At 44.5% G+C, this 15,839-nt stretch overlaps 1 protein-coding gene across 4 annotated transcripts in view; it reads right to left on the bottom strand.

Annotated features, from left to right (window-relative positions):
- The window catches only part of MAMDC2 (MAM domain containing 2), a 162,550-nt gene extending 148,135 nt beyond the window's left edge, over positions 1-14,415 (bottom strand). For 2 of the 4 annotated variants that reach the window (XM_024126847.3, XM_024126848.3), the window contains exons 1-2: positions 13,970-14,079; positions 13,514-13,627 (exon numbers count right to left, since the gene is read on the bottom strand). In XM_024126847.3, coding sequence (XP_023982615.1) covers positions 13,514-13,627; positions 13,970-14,003 — 148 coding nt within the window. In that variant the 5' untranslated portion in view covers positions 14,004-14,079. Of the gene's footprint in view, positions 1-13,513; positions 13,631-13,969 lie in introns of all 4 variants that reach the window. The other 2 variants (XM_024126846.3, XM_028493889.2) reach the window with 2 other exon arrangements.
- Positions 14,416-15,839: the final 1,424 nt, after the last annotated feature.

Genomic DNA, 15,839 nt, shown 5'->3' on the forward strand with positions numbered 1-15,839 from the left:
GAGGGTCCTTAAAAAACTAAAAATAGAACTACCATACAACCCAGCAATCCCACTACTGGGCATATACCCTGCAAAAACCACAATTCAAAAAGATTCATGTACAAAAATGTTCATTGCAGCTCTATTTACAATAGCCAGGACATGGAACCAACCTAAATGTCCATCGACAGATGAATGGATAAAGAAGATGCGGCACATATATACAATGGAATATTACTCAGCCATAAAAAGGAATGAAACTGAGTTATTTGTATCGAGGTGGATGGACCTAGAGACTGTGATACAGAGTGAAGTAAGTCAGAAAGAGAAAAACAAATATCGTACACTAACACATATATATGGAATCTACAAAAATAAAGAAAAACGAAAAAAAATATGGTCAGAAGAACCTAGGGGCAAGATGGGAATAAAGATGTAGACCTACTAGAGAATGGACTTGAGGATACAGGGAGGGGGAAGGGTAGGCTGGGACAAAGTGAGAGAGTGGCATGGACATATATACACTATCAAACGTAAAATAGGTAGCTAGTGGGAAGCAGCCGCACAGCACAGTGCGATCAGCTCAGTGCTTTGTGACTACCTAGAGGGGTGGGATAGGGAGGGTGGGAGGGAGGGAGATGCAAGAGGCAAGAGATATGGGAACATATGTATATGTATAACTGATTCACTTTGTTATAAAGTAGAAACTAACACACCATTGTAAAGCAATTTTACTCCAATAAAGATGTTAAAAAAAAAACTATTCCAAAATCACCAAATAGAATACTGAATATTTTTAAATAATTTGTTCACTTTTCTATGTATAGAACTGTATTTACAACAAAGATATGTGAAACTAATAAATATTTTACCACCATTAGAAAGTATATGCCCTAAGTTAGTAGTAAGTGACAAGAAATTTTTGAGAAGTCACTTCTTTAGTAAATGCTTGTATGTTATAATGACTTTTGTTGGAAGATTTGGCTGACTTTTCTTTCCATGAAACTCAGTTTCTAAAGATTCAGATAATAAGTACTCTGTAATGCAGAGTGATTGTTTTATAAAAATAGATCAGTGTCACTTGGAAAATAGGGTTGGACATTTTAGCTTTGAGTTCCAGCTCTGTCCCTTACTGTTAATAATAACATTTGTATATAATAACTTGATATACAAAGTTACCACCTGATTAACTATGGCAAAGTATACACCTCCAAACTGTTTCCACCTCCTGAAAGAATGATTTCACATCAATGTGACTGAAATTATACCAGCAGGGATATTGACCATGGAATTTAACATGGAATTAGTATATGGTAATGTGAATTTTGGTTCAGATGACCAAAGAAGTAGATGCCCTTTGAATTGAATGCACAGATCATAACTTAGAAAAAAGACAATGAGTAAAACAAGAATATCAGCAATTGTTATATCTAATTGATGAGTGCCAGACAAACATCAAACTGTGCAGAACTCGGTTATTTCTTGGAATAGGTGTGCAGATAGAGGCAGAATGAAGAGATAGAATTCCAAGTATATACACATGGGTTTTAGAGACTTGTTAATCCTGTTTCTTGGATCTGAGTGCACTAACAAAAGGGCACAATATTTTATTATCTATATTTTGGTCTCCTATGGTAGGTTATTCTTGTAAAAGGGATTGTGTCTGATGAATACTCCTCTGTAAGACAGGATTTCTCAGAAAGCCAAAATGTTTTCAGGACATTAATAGATTTTTCCTAAAATACCCATGATTCTTTAAATATAAGAAACTGTGAATTAAACAAAGGCTACAGATTTTTTTAAAAAAAACAAAAAACAAAAGGGTCTGCTCTTCAGTGTTGATTCTCAAAAAAAAAAAAAAAAGGTACTAATGTGTAACTCAGATTTTCCTCTTCAGAATTTGTGGAAAAGGGAAAACGTTTTCAGATGCATATTCCCAATTTTCAGGATTTATAGTGGAAAACCACAGGCTTTCCATAAAGCTTATATTTTAAAATGGGCTAATGCAGAGTCACAATACACTTTAAACATACTCTAGTCTATTACCCATTTTTCATAAAGTCACAAAATTTAAAGAAATCTGCAGAAGCTTAAAAAAGAAAACTTATTAAGTTATGGTATCAGACAATATGGTCTTAGTCATAAAATATTGGTAAGCAAAGAAGGCAGCTTCTTGGTGAAGTTAAAGCATATTAAAGTCATCTTCATTGCAAACGTGGCCCCAAATAACACTTCAGCTCTATTTGGCAGTGAGGCAAAAGCTTTTCAAATAAGGAATGGAAATTTCTCTGAGCATAGAGCTAAGTTATATATCACAATATTATATAATGTTGCTGGATAGCAACACTGCCATTCTGTTAGGAGTAATGGAATGAGTGAGTACCAAACTGCTCGTGTAGTGGGGCAACTGGCTTGCAAAAACACATTTATCTGTACACTCTTTTAATTCGTTCACAGTACGAATGGATGAATTTTAAGTTTATGAGTATTCCTTAAGACTGCCAAAGTATTTTAGGTCAAGCTGTAAATTTTCCCTGAAGTTCTCTGCCAAGATAATGCTGAGGACTGAGAAGAGAATCCTTCAAATGGTTCCAAGAGTAAACTTTAATCTGTTATGGAAAAAATAAGTAGAAGTATATTTCTCTATCTTGGCTTGATGCTTGCTTGGTTCCAAAGGCTTACTACCACATGGCAGGCATGATAGTTGTATCTGGGGCCTGGAACCCCAGGGCAGGAGTTGGAATATTGGGACACCATCAGTATTTTGCAGAGGTTTCCCACTACCTCTAGGGAAGCATAAATCTTGCAGGTCTGTCTTCCTCGGTGGTGACCTCTGGAAGTATGAAGGTAACAACTTACTCTCTGATGGGAAGGAGGCTAGGGCCCAGTGAAGCTCAAATCTTTGGAGCCACATATGCTTCAGTCCATATCCTGACTCTTTGTGTTGCCTTGGGCACCTTACCTTAGTCTCTCTGTCTCCTACTTACGCATTTGTAAAATGTTGATAATAACCACCTCCAGGACTGTTGACTGTTGTGGAGGTTACAGACAATGACGATAAATGTACTCGACAGGTACCATGAAAGGCCACCTATGGGTCACACACCATGGCTGCATAGGAAGCTATATTGTGTAACTATTTCACTAGGTTTCACTTCACACTTCTCGCTGGGAACTATTCCTATAACAGAAATAGAATATGCTATGCTGTTAAAGTTTCCTTATACCCAAACATTCTCCTGTAGCCTATAAAAGGCTTGGTTTTGCTTTTTAATAAGTATATTCCAGGTTGCATCCTAATTACCACAGATTCAGCCCAATCGCCTACATCCTCTGCATTTACAGTAGAAATAAAATTTCACACATTTTGAAGTTGACACAAGTGTTATTGAGCCACTCAATGGAGGGATCTTGGGTTATGTGGGTCCAAGAAATCTGTATGTTCTTGAGGTTTCTGAATTGTCAAAGTGGAAATTAGTTCTAGTGCAGAGCTAGAGCCCCCCTGTCTCCTGAATCTTCTGTCTTTACTGATCCCTTCTTCTCACTTCATAAACAAGCTCAAGTCTCCCCTTCCTAAAAAAACAACAACAACAACAAAAAAAACCCCAACAAAACAAAAACTCTTTCATCAAGTTTCTTTGGAGGTATGGTCGAACCTCTCTCTGAGAAAGAGAGAACATCCAAACTTAGTGAGAACTCTGCTAACTGTCTACGTTCTCCCTTCATTCTTCCACCAGGGCATTCGGGGTCTGTCCTCATCATTTCACTGACACTGCGCTCATTCCAGCACCTAATTGTCATTTCCAACAGACAAGTCATACTGTGCCCACCTCTCTGCTGCTGGGTCCTGTTGATCACCTCCTCCTTTAGAAACTCCTAAGTCCTTTGGCTTCTGTGGCCCTGCACTTTCCTAATTCTCCTCCTCTATGTCTAGTTCCTTCTGTTTCATTTATTCCACCATCTCCTTCCTATGCCTAATCCTTAAATATGAATTTAAGGCTCCACCCTCAGCTTCCTGCTGTTACCACTTTATACATTATCTTTGGGTGATCTTACCTCTTCTCAAGATTTCAACCACTGTCTTTATGCTAAGGATTCCCACAGCCATAGTCCTACCCAGACTGTACCTGACCTTCAGCTTCCTACATCGAAGTCCTGCTGGAAACCTCCACCTGGATGTTTCCCAGGTAACTCAGAACTGAACACAACTTCTTCTACCCTAACAAAATTTTCAATTTGAAATTCTCTCAACTTTTGACACCCTCAAACAAACAGCTGTCCAAACTAGAAATATGGGAGTCACTTTCCCTCTGACTCGTTACTCCCGCCCAATCAATAAGCAAGTACTGTCAATTTAGTCCCCTTTCTGGTGTTTTATTTACTCTCTCCATTTTACCCCTACTCCCGTTGTCCTATTTCAAGCCCTCATCATCTCTAGCTAGACCACTGCACAGTTCCCTAACTAGCCTCTCCATTGCCAATCTTCCTCAAATCAATCCTCTTCTCAGCTACTGGACTGGAGAGCAAGCCATATCACTACTCATTGTCTACAGAATAATGAACAGCCAGGTCCAGAAATGCAGTAACAAATATCTAGTGGTAAAGTCACACAAATGGTTCCTCCAGTAGGATCTTGCCTACAATATGTATCTCTTTACCCTTGCCCAAATATAGCTCTCTAGACTTCCTTCTGATTCTGAGAGCTAATTAATACCCTTCCAATAAATTTCTTTTCTGCTTAATTTAAACAGCCTGATTATGCTGTTTGCAATGAAAATCCTGGGCTAGTATACAATTCCTTTTGCTCTCTACCATAATTACAGATTTGTGCCTCTTCCTGTTGGTCTATGGTGACCACAAAGGACAGGGACCATGACTGTGTATGTATTTCATGCACTCTCTGTACTCCAACAACTAATATAGTGCCTGATGGATAGTGGGTACTCAAATGTGTGTTGATAGAATGAATATTCTTTTTTTTTAAACATCTTTATTGGAGTATAATTGCTTTACAATGGTGTGTTAGTTTCTGCTTTAATATCCTTTAGAAACTTTTTCTGTAAAACATATGATTCATTCATGATATTATGACATTATGGCATGATACCCCTTGTTTTGGTTTATTATTTTATTCTAAACCTCCGAATCCCCCAAAACACAGATAAATGTCTCAAAAAGTAGAAAAAGCAAACATTCTGGCAGATAACACTGAATCATAAACCTAATCCTTTGGTTTCTCCAGAAGTCAGCACAGTGTGCAAGAGCTGCTTCCAGGAGCAGACAAATATCCCATCAGGGTGGGTACTATACTGATGTCTTGCACTTGAGTTCCTTAGAAACAACAGCTCTCAATAGCTAGTTCAAAGTCTGTTCATCTTTTGCAAAAAATACTTTTTAGACCAATCAGTGTCACGCTCAAGGCTGCATTATGATTGTTTGTGATGGCAGAGGATCAAGGGATTCAGGCAGCCCTGATGGGTAAATAATCCAAGGGCTATTTGTCCATGGGCATGTCGGGGATGAAACAAATCACACATTGGTGAGGCAAGCTGAGATACTGCTTCACTGTTATATCTGGAAATTACAACAGAAGCCTCCAAAGTCTTTGAAGTCCTATGGTAGGAAGGATTATTAAACACAACCTCTTTCACTACAGGGGAAAATGTCAAGAGTTTTGTTTTGTTTTTTTCTTTTTAAATCAATCTCAATAAGGGCTTTAGAGATTGATTAAATCCAAAATGTTTGTTGGTACCACACACTGTCTGTCAGGTGTTGTGGGAAGTATGTGATCCCTGTTCTTAAAGTGTAACACTCTGATGAGATGAAGAGGTGGGGACACCGATAAGGAGACACTAAGAAGATTTACATGGTGGAACGTGAAGAGAGCCATGGGAAGGGAGAACAAAGAGGAAAGGGAGAGGTTCATTTACTTGGGAAAATCAGGGAATGTTTCAAAAAGAGCCCTTCATTAAAGCACGGATAGATTTAAATAGGCCGGGATGGGGCAGGGGAATGGAAAAGCAGGATAATACAGACGTAGAGAACAGCACAAATAGAGCAGAGAGGCAAGAAAGTAAAGAGCACGTTGAATGAACAGCACGCTGGGGATTAATGAGAGGGAAGAGTAGAAATATAGCTGGGGGCAAATCACGAAGGACCTTGCGCGCCAAGCTAGGCAGTTTGCACTTTACCCTGTTGGCAATTGGTAATCATTAAAGGATCCTTAATAAGAGGACATTCCTTCTTTTTACATCTGGTTGCGGGGAGATGGGGGGAGTTGGCCATTCTTCTAATCACTGTCCTCAACCCTGGCTGCATATTGGAATCACCTAGAGAGTTCGTTCATTTCTTAGTGTCTATTTGTTAACAACACCAAGTCTGGCCCCGCGTCTGGCCAAGTATATCAGAGTCTCTTGGGGTAGGGCTGGACACAACTATTTTTAAAGAAACTTTTAGGTGATTTTAATGTACAGTCAGGGTTGAGAACCATTGGCCTAATGCACAGGTGTGAGAATTTCTCTATAAATTCCTATTTTTTGTCAGGAATGTTTTTTTTTTTTTTTTCGCTGTACGCGGGCCTCTCCCTGTTGTGGTCTCTCCGGTTGCGGAGCACAGGCTCCGGACGCGCAGGCTCAGCGGCCATGGCTCACGGGCCCAGCCGCTCCGCGGCATGTGGGATCTTCCCGGGCCGGGGCACGAACCCGTGTCCCCTGCATCGGCAGGCGGACTCTCAACCACTGCGCCACCAGGGAAGCCCTGTCAGGAATGTTTTATTGATATTAGGTATGACATTATACTTTCCTTAATTAGGTATGGCCTAATGGATACGATAGAAATTTCTGATATACTGTGAAAGTTCTTTGCTCTTAAAGAACTTCCTCGTTTATCACCAGCCGTATGTTCTTCTGTGTTAAGTACTACCGTCTTCCTGTAGGTATTTCATATACATACCTACATATACATGAAATTAAACATATAATCAAATGCTCCAAGAGCCTAGATCTGAATGTATGAATACATTTATATGACTGAATTGATTAAGACAAGCATAAGAGAAATTGAGGAAGAGTGGGTGGGATAACTGGTAGAAGTAAAGATCAGTACAGGGCTTCCCTGGTGGTGCAGTGGTTGAGAGTCCGCCTGCCGATGCAGGGGACACGGGTTCGTGGCCCGGTCTGGGAAGATCCCACATGGCGCAGAGTGGCTGGGCCCGTGAGCCATGGCCGCTGAGCCTGAGTGTCCGGAGCCTGTGCTCTGCAACGGGAGAGGTCACAACGGTGAGAGGCCCGCGTACCGCAAAAAAAAAAAAAAAAAAAAAAAAAAAAAAAAATTCAGGATTGACCAGCCAAGACGCCCAACACATGTTCAACTACCTGCTGGGTTTATATATCAAGATGCCCATCACTTCTATTAACATAAATAGATTTCACTCAAATTCTTAAAAATCAAACATTGTTTAACAAGAGACAGAAGTAGGACTATTGCTGGGGTGACCTACCAAAGAGGTTCTGCTATTTCAAGAACCAGGATTTTTTATGAATAGCATATCCCAAAATGCAAGTCATAAAAACTGGGGACTGCATGCTAAGAGATTTGAAGATGACAGTGAAAGCAGAAAGTCCTATATTTCCTCCCAATATATTGTGACCACAGCTGACTTCTGCAATTATGGGAAGGAAAACATCCCCAAAATCCTGGGCGCCTTGTCAGGGATCAGACCAGGAGCTGGGTAGCAACTTGCCATTCAGCAACTCTAATTTGAGTAGGGAGGAACCCAGACTGGGTGTTGGCCTTGATAGGAAGGCCAGACAGAGCCTACATCCAGAGAAGTGAGTCACAGCAGAGAGGAGCAGGCAGAGATTACCAGTCCAGGTAGGTCAAGTCCCAAATGGAGGGGCCAGGTAAGAGAACCCAAGAACTCAGATTGATTGACGGGGAGGCCATGGGTTAGGGACCTGCCCAAGAGCTTAGCAGATGAGAGCTCAGAGGTCTCCTAGAAGGGACCAGCATGGAACTTGATTGATGCTGAGGCACCAGCTCCGTGGGACAGATAAGTAGGGAAGAACAGGCTGGGGCAGGGACCAAAGCATTCCTGACAAAAACTAAGAATTTATATAGAACAAGGTCTAAGTCATAGGGAGACACTGTAAACCAAGTGTGAAACTTAGTCTTATTACTTTATGTCCACACTTCAGTCAGCCACACAAAACTTAGATGGCCCAGGAGGCTAACAGATGATTAAATTATTAAATAAATAAATAAAATAGAGCCAAACAATAAGAAAAGAAAAGCTCTTCCTCTGGTTGGAATAGAGAACAAATGGCAAAACTATAATGAAAAGAAAAATACATTCTCCTGAGCAGTCCAGAAGCTGTGTTGGAAAGCTGTCTGAATTGAAGAAACAATGTTTGATAAAATACAAAACTAGTAATAATAAGAGTAACAATAATAATAGGCTACATGTATAAAGTGCTCACTATGTGTTAAATATATTAATGTATTTAGTCTTCAGAACAATCTTAGGAGATAGGTGCTTTAATTATCTCCATTTTACAGCCAAGGAAACTGAGACACAGAGGGGTTAAATAATTTGCCCAAAGCCACACAGCATATAAGGGTAGAGCCTGGATTCTAATCCAAGCTGTCCAACTCTAGAGTTCATATTAACCACTAGGCTTACATTGTTTCTCATGCTAAGGAACTACCTTTGAAGGGGCAGAATGAACCAGGGGCACACACGAAATGCATAAGGACTTTTTAATCATCCAATATTGAATTTATTCCTTCAGCAAATTCATTCATCCAACAAATATTTGTTGAGCATCTACTATGTGCCAGGCACTCTTTCATATGCTAAAGATTGCACGCAGGTGGGATCCCTACACATCTGAGTGAATAAATGCATGGTCTGGCATAAAATATAGTGTTTTGTGGGTTTGGTAGGCCCAAGGCACTGCACCTTTGGAACCCATGTTCTTCCACATTTATGAAATATAATTAGATGTCTGATGAAGAGTTTCTAACATGTTGCAGAATTTAATTAACACACCAAAGTGTCAAGGTCCAGGATCTGGTGAAGACAGGGACATTGGGAGAGGCAGCAGTGCTAGAAGAAAGAAAGGTGAAGAGCTGAGGAAATGAGGCCCTGCCCCAGGGCTGCCACTGACTTGGTCATTGACCCTGACTGGGAGCCTGTCTGGGCCCCAGTGCACGCCTCCGTAAAATGAGGAGGTTGCACTGGATGAACTCTAAGGCCCAGCTCTAGGATCTAGGATCCCAGGCAGAGCCAGGGCAGAACCAAGGCCACGCTCAGGCACAGCGCACAAGAGCCAGGTTCAACCTGACATCAGTAGTAGCCAGGGCGGGCCGGGGAATGCCACACGGCATTGCAGGAAGAACTCGGCCAATTCCTGGGGTCGACTGTTTCTCCGAGAGGCATCTGAGGAACACCCCAGACTTGTGCTGCTCTCAGCCTCTCTACAACATGGGGGCTGTGTTTCTGCATAAAGGGCATCAAGAGACCAACAAGCAGAGGCGATGAAGGTTTAAGCAGATCCAGAGGGTGGGAATTGCCTAATGAACTCCTGATGTCAGGGTGGGATGCTGAGTCAGAAAGAGAGCTGTAACCCACAGAGAGGAAGGACTGGTCCTCCTCCTCTAGGAAGGCCCCCGGGGATGCTGGCCAAACTTCTGGCTCCAGCTGGGCCTCAAGAAATATCAGGCAGGATTTATCAGTGTTAATAACTAGCACATGACTGAATGAAGAAGTGAAACTCAGCTGACCAAGTAACTGAAAGTGTCCTTAAGAGAGAAGGAAGGGGTTTGGGTGAAGGAAGGGGGTTGACAGGAAGAGACACACGCATGTACTTACATTGAGATATCGGCCTACTCTACCACCCGCCCCCAATTGGTTATGCCAAACTTCTAGCTGGCCAGCCTGCCTCAGATATCATCACTTGCTCCTGGGTACAAATACCATCCAAATTCTTCCTGTATTAGGCAATTCCTCAAACACTGACCCCCACTGTTGTAGAAAAAAAAAAATACTTTCTCTACAAGTGCTTTGAATTTCCTTTTTACCTCCTCTTAACCTGACAAGTCCACATCTACCTTCCTCTCTGGGGTGGTTTAGTGTTCCAAACTTCTAATTAAGGAGCAGTACCTGGGTTTGGATTTTACCCCCTCCCTCCCTCAGTTCCTCCAATGACTTCCTCATAGAGCCAGCTTAAAGATGCTAAACCAAGGGGTCCCAAAATTGGAATGAAGCCAAAACCCAACCGATGACTAGTCTGAACCGTGACCATTCTGATGTGAGGCCAACTTTATAGTGTCCAAGAATCCTCAGCCGAAGGGCTTCTGCCCGCCACAGCTGGCACTGGGGAAATGGAACCAATAATCTCGATTTCAGTCGAGAACGACTGTTCAAAGGGGTTCCAATATTCTCTGAACTGCGAATGAATACAGATTTTTTTAGATGATAAATGAATGAATAAGGAATATTTTTATATGATAAAATAGATCTCTTCTTTCCAGGATTTAATTCAAACCTAAAATTTAGATGCAAGTTCAAAGTTTGATTCTGACACAATCTCACTTGCCTTGACAAGTGAGAGAAAATTAAAATATTCTACCGAAAACATGGGGGTAAATCAAGAAAACAAGAAACTGGAAAGTAGACGAGGCTAGGCTGCCGTGCCCAGTCACCTACTCTGGTGCCACCCTCTGTCCCTGGGGGTACCCTCCCTATGGTACGCAACCCAAGTCAATGCATCGCCTTGTCAAAACTCGTCCATTTTGTGCCCAGTGGAAATCAAGCATATTTCAAAATGGCCATGAGCTAGGGACATTGGAATTGTAATTGGAGAGGCTTAGAGACCTAATACTCTAAATAAACCAAAGCGGTGGACCTCAAATACAATTTTGGGCAGCTGGGAGATATTTTGAGACAATGACTCCCAATTTGAATCTCCTGTAATGAAATTCTAATTGGCAGATTTGTTTCTCTACTTAACTCTCTTCACTGGGCTTTAGCATTGATCTCTCCACTGTAAATTAACCTGCTGACCAAGGACATCTAGAAAGTGCTATTTGCGTTCCAAATACTTGTGGGCAAAAGTCACTGAAACCTATAATTTTCTATGCCGCCATACAATACACGGAGGTGGATGGAACCAGTTTCGAAGGGTTTTTGAAGCCAGATGGAGTAAATTTGCAGAAAGGCTTGTGAACAGATTTCAGCCTGGGACACTTGTATCATCTTTAATCTACCAACGTAGGAATGGGTTTGTACCGGAAATTCTTAGTGGTGGCTTCTCAGCAGGCAGCAGCAGTGGCTGCCACACCCCTGCCTCGCTGTGCCTCTGGAGTGGACTGTTATGTCCAAGTTCTGGCCTCCGAAAAACGTGATACGTAAGGATGGAAGCCTAACCAGCCTGCTCCCCCGGGAATGCTCAGAGGAGAATGAATGAACTTCCCCCAGCCCTGAGCCAGAAAGCGGTGGCTGTTAGAAGTTAGAAAGAAAGCAAAGAGGGAAGCAACAGTTAGAAGTTAGAAAGAAAGCAAAGAGGAAAGCAACAGTGTCTTCACTTTGCTATAAACCACAATCACCTTTCCCTATAAGCATCATCCTGTTTTCCTGGAGGGGCGCTGTTTAACTGCCACTGGTGCAGAGGTGCCAACTCAGCAGAGAGCACGTCCTGTGGGTCTGGGTGGCAGTTGAGTGCAGCGAGCTGTGGCCTGCCCACTGACCCAGGAGCAGGCTGCCAGGGGGCCACCATCCTGACGGAGGCCTGGCAATGGGGGCGCAGGACTGAGGCTCCTGTATTAAGGGGTGATGTTGATTTCCTTTTCTCACGGCCAGGCTAGGGCGAGGCAAGAGGGGTGTCTAGGGCACAAGATTTAAGGAGGTTTTCACTCTCAGGGTCATGCAAGTGGCTCTTTCACCTTAGTCCTAACCCTGCACAGGGCCACCAGCAGAGGTAGGGGTTCTCAAAGGTTAGTGGTTCTCAAAATGTGATCTCCAGACCAGCAGCATCACCTGGGAACTTGTTAGATATGCAAATTCTCAGCCCCATCCCAGACCCACAGACTCTGAAACTCAGAGGTGGGGCCCAGCAACCTGTGTCCTAACATACCCACCAGGTAATTTCGATGCAGCTAAAGCACTGTGCTAGAGAATAATGCTCTCCAAAGCCAGTCATGTGGTCCAGGTCAGGCCACTGCTCAAAATGCTTCACACACAACCAGAACAGGGAAAGGGGTAGGGTGGTGAGATGAAAGAGACTTCCCTAAGGCAATCAGCAAGGTAGGAATCCTTCAAACGATAAATCAGGAATTGATTTTTCCCAGCTACCTCTAAGTACTCTGTAGGAAAGACTTGGCAATTGTTGGCAATAAATAAAGCTTACTACTGAGTAGTTCCCTCCTGTTTTTTCCCTGATCTAGTCAGCTCAGAGCTGGCCACTGACTGATAGCTTGGGACATGAGCCAGCCATTTGAATATTCTAAGACTGAGAGTCCCTCCTCTGTAAGATGGGGCTAACATCACCTCCCTGCCAATGTCAGAGAAGCTAGTATATGCAAAGCCCCAAACAGAAGCCCAAGGCAGAAAAGCTGTGATGACAGTTCATACATCCTAAGCAGGGGTTCTGAGCCTCCACCTTCTCCAGGGAGCTTAGATAATCTGGGGGCCTGAGGACAACTGAGATTCCTGGGAAGGAGGTTAGCTGATCTCTTTTACGCTGCAGTGTTTTTTTAAAGGAGGCTATTTCCCAGTCCCAGTGGCCTGGGGCAGCAAGCTTCTTAATGAGGTGGCACAAGTGAGAGATAAGGGAAAGAAGTGCCTGCTCTTGGGCATTAGAGAACTACTTATTTTTTACTAAATAAATGAAGGGCAAGAAGCTATATCTGAAGACCCCACATTTAAACTTTGTCCCTAGAACCCAAACGGTATGAGTGATAAGACAATGACCAATGCCAGCCAGCTGAGAGACCTCAGGCACATGGCCATGGACTTGGTTTCCTCTTTCGCCAAGTACTGGATTATAAATACAACAATAACATGAGGATGATGTCATGCAACAAAATGCTGTCAAGCATAACATAAACGTGAGGTTTAGGACTGAGGTCCCATCACAGAATTAGGGCACCATTTCTGCAGGACGAGAAGAAAACTAACCTCACCCAACTTTCCCAGCTCACAAAGGTGTCTACTGAGGACCAGAGAGGCTGTTGACTTGCAGAGGGCACGCAGCTGGTGGGAGACAATCATCAGCTGCGCTCCCTTTCTCCCTTCCGTGGGGGGAGGGGGGGCGGGCAAAATCGCAGAGCTTCTACCCACAGGCCAGGTAAACAAAGGGCTCCATCTCTTCATTGGCCATGGTGCAGCACAGCTGAGAGTTGGAAGGATGATCCATGACTCACACTTTTCCTCCTGAGAGTGCTACACTCCAAGATGATAACATTACCCATGCGAAAGAGCCAACCAGCAAAAAAGGAAAGCTCACCTTGGGCCCCTGTGCACTGACCCCCTTACCTTCCTCGTTTAAAATCCATGGCAGGAACTCGAACACCGAGTCAAAGCCGCAGGTGCTCTCTTCGAACGCGCAGGATCCCGCGGGCAGGTCCAGGGCACCGGCAAGCTGCAGGGCTGCTGGCACAAAGCGGGTTTCAGTTCAGGCTCGGTCTCGGGAGCGTTTACACCAACTCAGGACACCCCGGGGAACCACCTGGTGAAAGTGAGAAGGCGTGCGGGAGGGGACGGGAGAGGGAGGCAGTATTGCCGCCCCCGCCCAGGGCGCTTGCACTGGACGACCCGTGCGCAGTCGCTGGGCTCGGGGAGGGAGGTTAGGGGCTGTGGAGATGGATCCGTAAGCGCCCTCGGATGGCCCAGCCCAGGACCGCGAGCCCAACTACCAGGGCTGCGGGATTGGGAGAGGGTCACGAGCGCGCCCCTCGGAGGTACCCCCCCCACCCCGGATCCAGGCCTTACCTTGTACTGCCAGCAGGACGCCCCTGAACAGCATGGTCGGGGAGGAAGACTGGACAGGGGTGCGAGCCGCCAGCCCGCTGGGACAGGCTGCTCCGGGTGGAAGGAGCGTGGGAAACGGGGGCGCCTGGAATCGGGGCAGGGAGACGTCGGAGGCAAAGCGTGCGCTTGGAGCTGCCCAACTTTGCAAAGCGGCCCCGGGAGCAGAGCGGAAAGCCGAAGGTGCCTGAACTGTGAGCGCCGCTCGGTGCGCTCGCGTCCTAAGTGAAGCCGGCCGGCCGCACAGCTGGTCCTGGGCGAGGATGGGGCTGGGCAGGGAGGAGACAACTGCACACTTTTGAAAAGCCAGCCAGAACTGGCTGGGAGAGGAGAGGTCGGGATGCAGTGCCACGGCTCGGATTTTTAAAGCTTGGGACCAGACCCCCAGATACCGGAGAGGGCAGGCCTCCCGGGAACTCCTCGGCTGAGCTGGGACTGGAGGCGCCCCGCCCCGCCCATACTATTGGGAACCAGCTTATTTCTGGGGACAGCCTCCCTCCATGTGGAATGCCAGTCCTGCGGGGCTCGCCCTAATTTTAACCTTTTCTCCCCAGAATGGAAGAGGGTGGAATTCTCTTAGGAAAACCTAGAGGAAATTTTGGGAAGTGTTGGGTGGAATAAGCTTTACATCTAGGAGTTTCAGCGTTTATGGCCCGTTGACGCTAACCTTGGAATACCCCCCCCCCCACACACACACACACACCCGCCTTTATTTAGCAGTGGAATGTTTGGCATGTCTGGTGCTCAGCATTCCCTCTGTCCGGTGAAATGGGGGCATTCCTCCTCTCCAAAGAGCCATGATAAATTAGTAGGTTTCTAAATTGGGATGGGGGGTAGTGATGTCAGGGAGGGGGTTATGGTGAAGTACCCATTAGCTACAAATTTGCTTTGAGCACTAAGTGGGTCTTTAAAGATAGTCTCCTCCAGTAAATAAAGTGGTGATGGGGGAGGGGTTTTTCTTAATGCTCTTTATTATATTGGGCTGGCAATTTTATGCCTAGGGCAATGATTCTCAAATTTTAGGGTACATCAGAAGCCCACCATCAGAGTTTCTGATTCAGTAGTTCTGGTCTGTGGTCCAAGATTCTGCACATTCCTAACAAGTTTCCAGGTGCTGATGCTACTAGTCTGGGGCCACATTTTGAGGACCACTGGCCTAACAAACTCTTATTCAACCATCAAAGCCCTGCTCACATGCCTTCATTTGGTTTCCAGACTCTCTGTGTTTTCCTTGTCCTTCCTTCTTCTCCCTGCTGTTTCTTTTTCTCTCTCTGACCCCTGGATACTAGGGTGCCTCCAAGTTCTATTCTTTCAGCTCCTGTTTCCCTTTCTCCTCACTTCCTCAGTGATTTCATCCAGTCTCATAGTTTGAAACACCAACTAAAACCTGATATCTCCCAAATATTTTTCTAGTCCAGACGGCCCACTGCCTCCAGACTCTTCTGTCTCACTGCCACCTCAGCATTTTCATTTGGATGCTTAAGAGCTATCTCATACTTAACAGGTCCCAGCATGAACACCTCATACTCCTTCCCAAACCTGTCTCTCCCCTGCATCTTCCTCATCTCAGTTAAAGGAACCTTTCCCTTCCAGTTGCTCAGGACAAAATACTTAGAGTTATCCTTGACTCTTTTCTTTGTCTCAGGACATTACCCAATTCTGTCAGTTCAGGATTCAAAACATAGCAGGTACTGACCATGCTCCATGCCCACATGACTGCCCTGATCCCAGTCGCCACTGCTGTTTGCTGGGGATGCTGCAGTCGTTTCTGAAAGGTGGTCTCCTTGCTGCTTCTGCCTTGTGCACCTCCATTCCATTCTTAACACAGTTGTCA

This window comes from Physeter macrocephalus, chromosome 9, assembly GCF_002837175.3.
Source record: "Physeter macrocephalus isolate SW-GA chromosome 9, ASM283717v5, whole genome shotgun sequence".
Lineage (NCBI taxonomy): Eukaryota > Metazoa > Chordata > Mammalia > Artiodactyla > Physeteridae > Physeter > Physeter macrocephalus.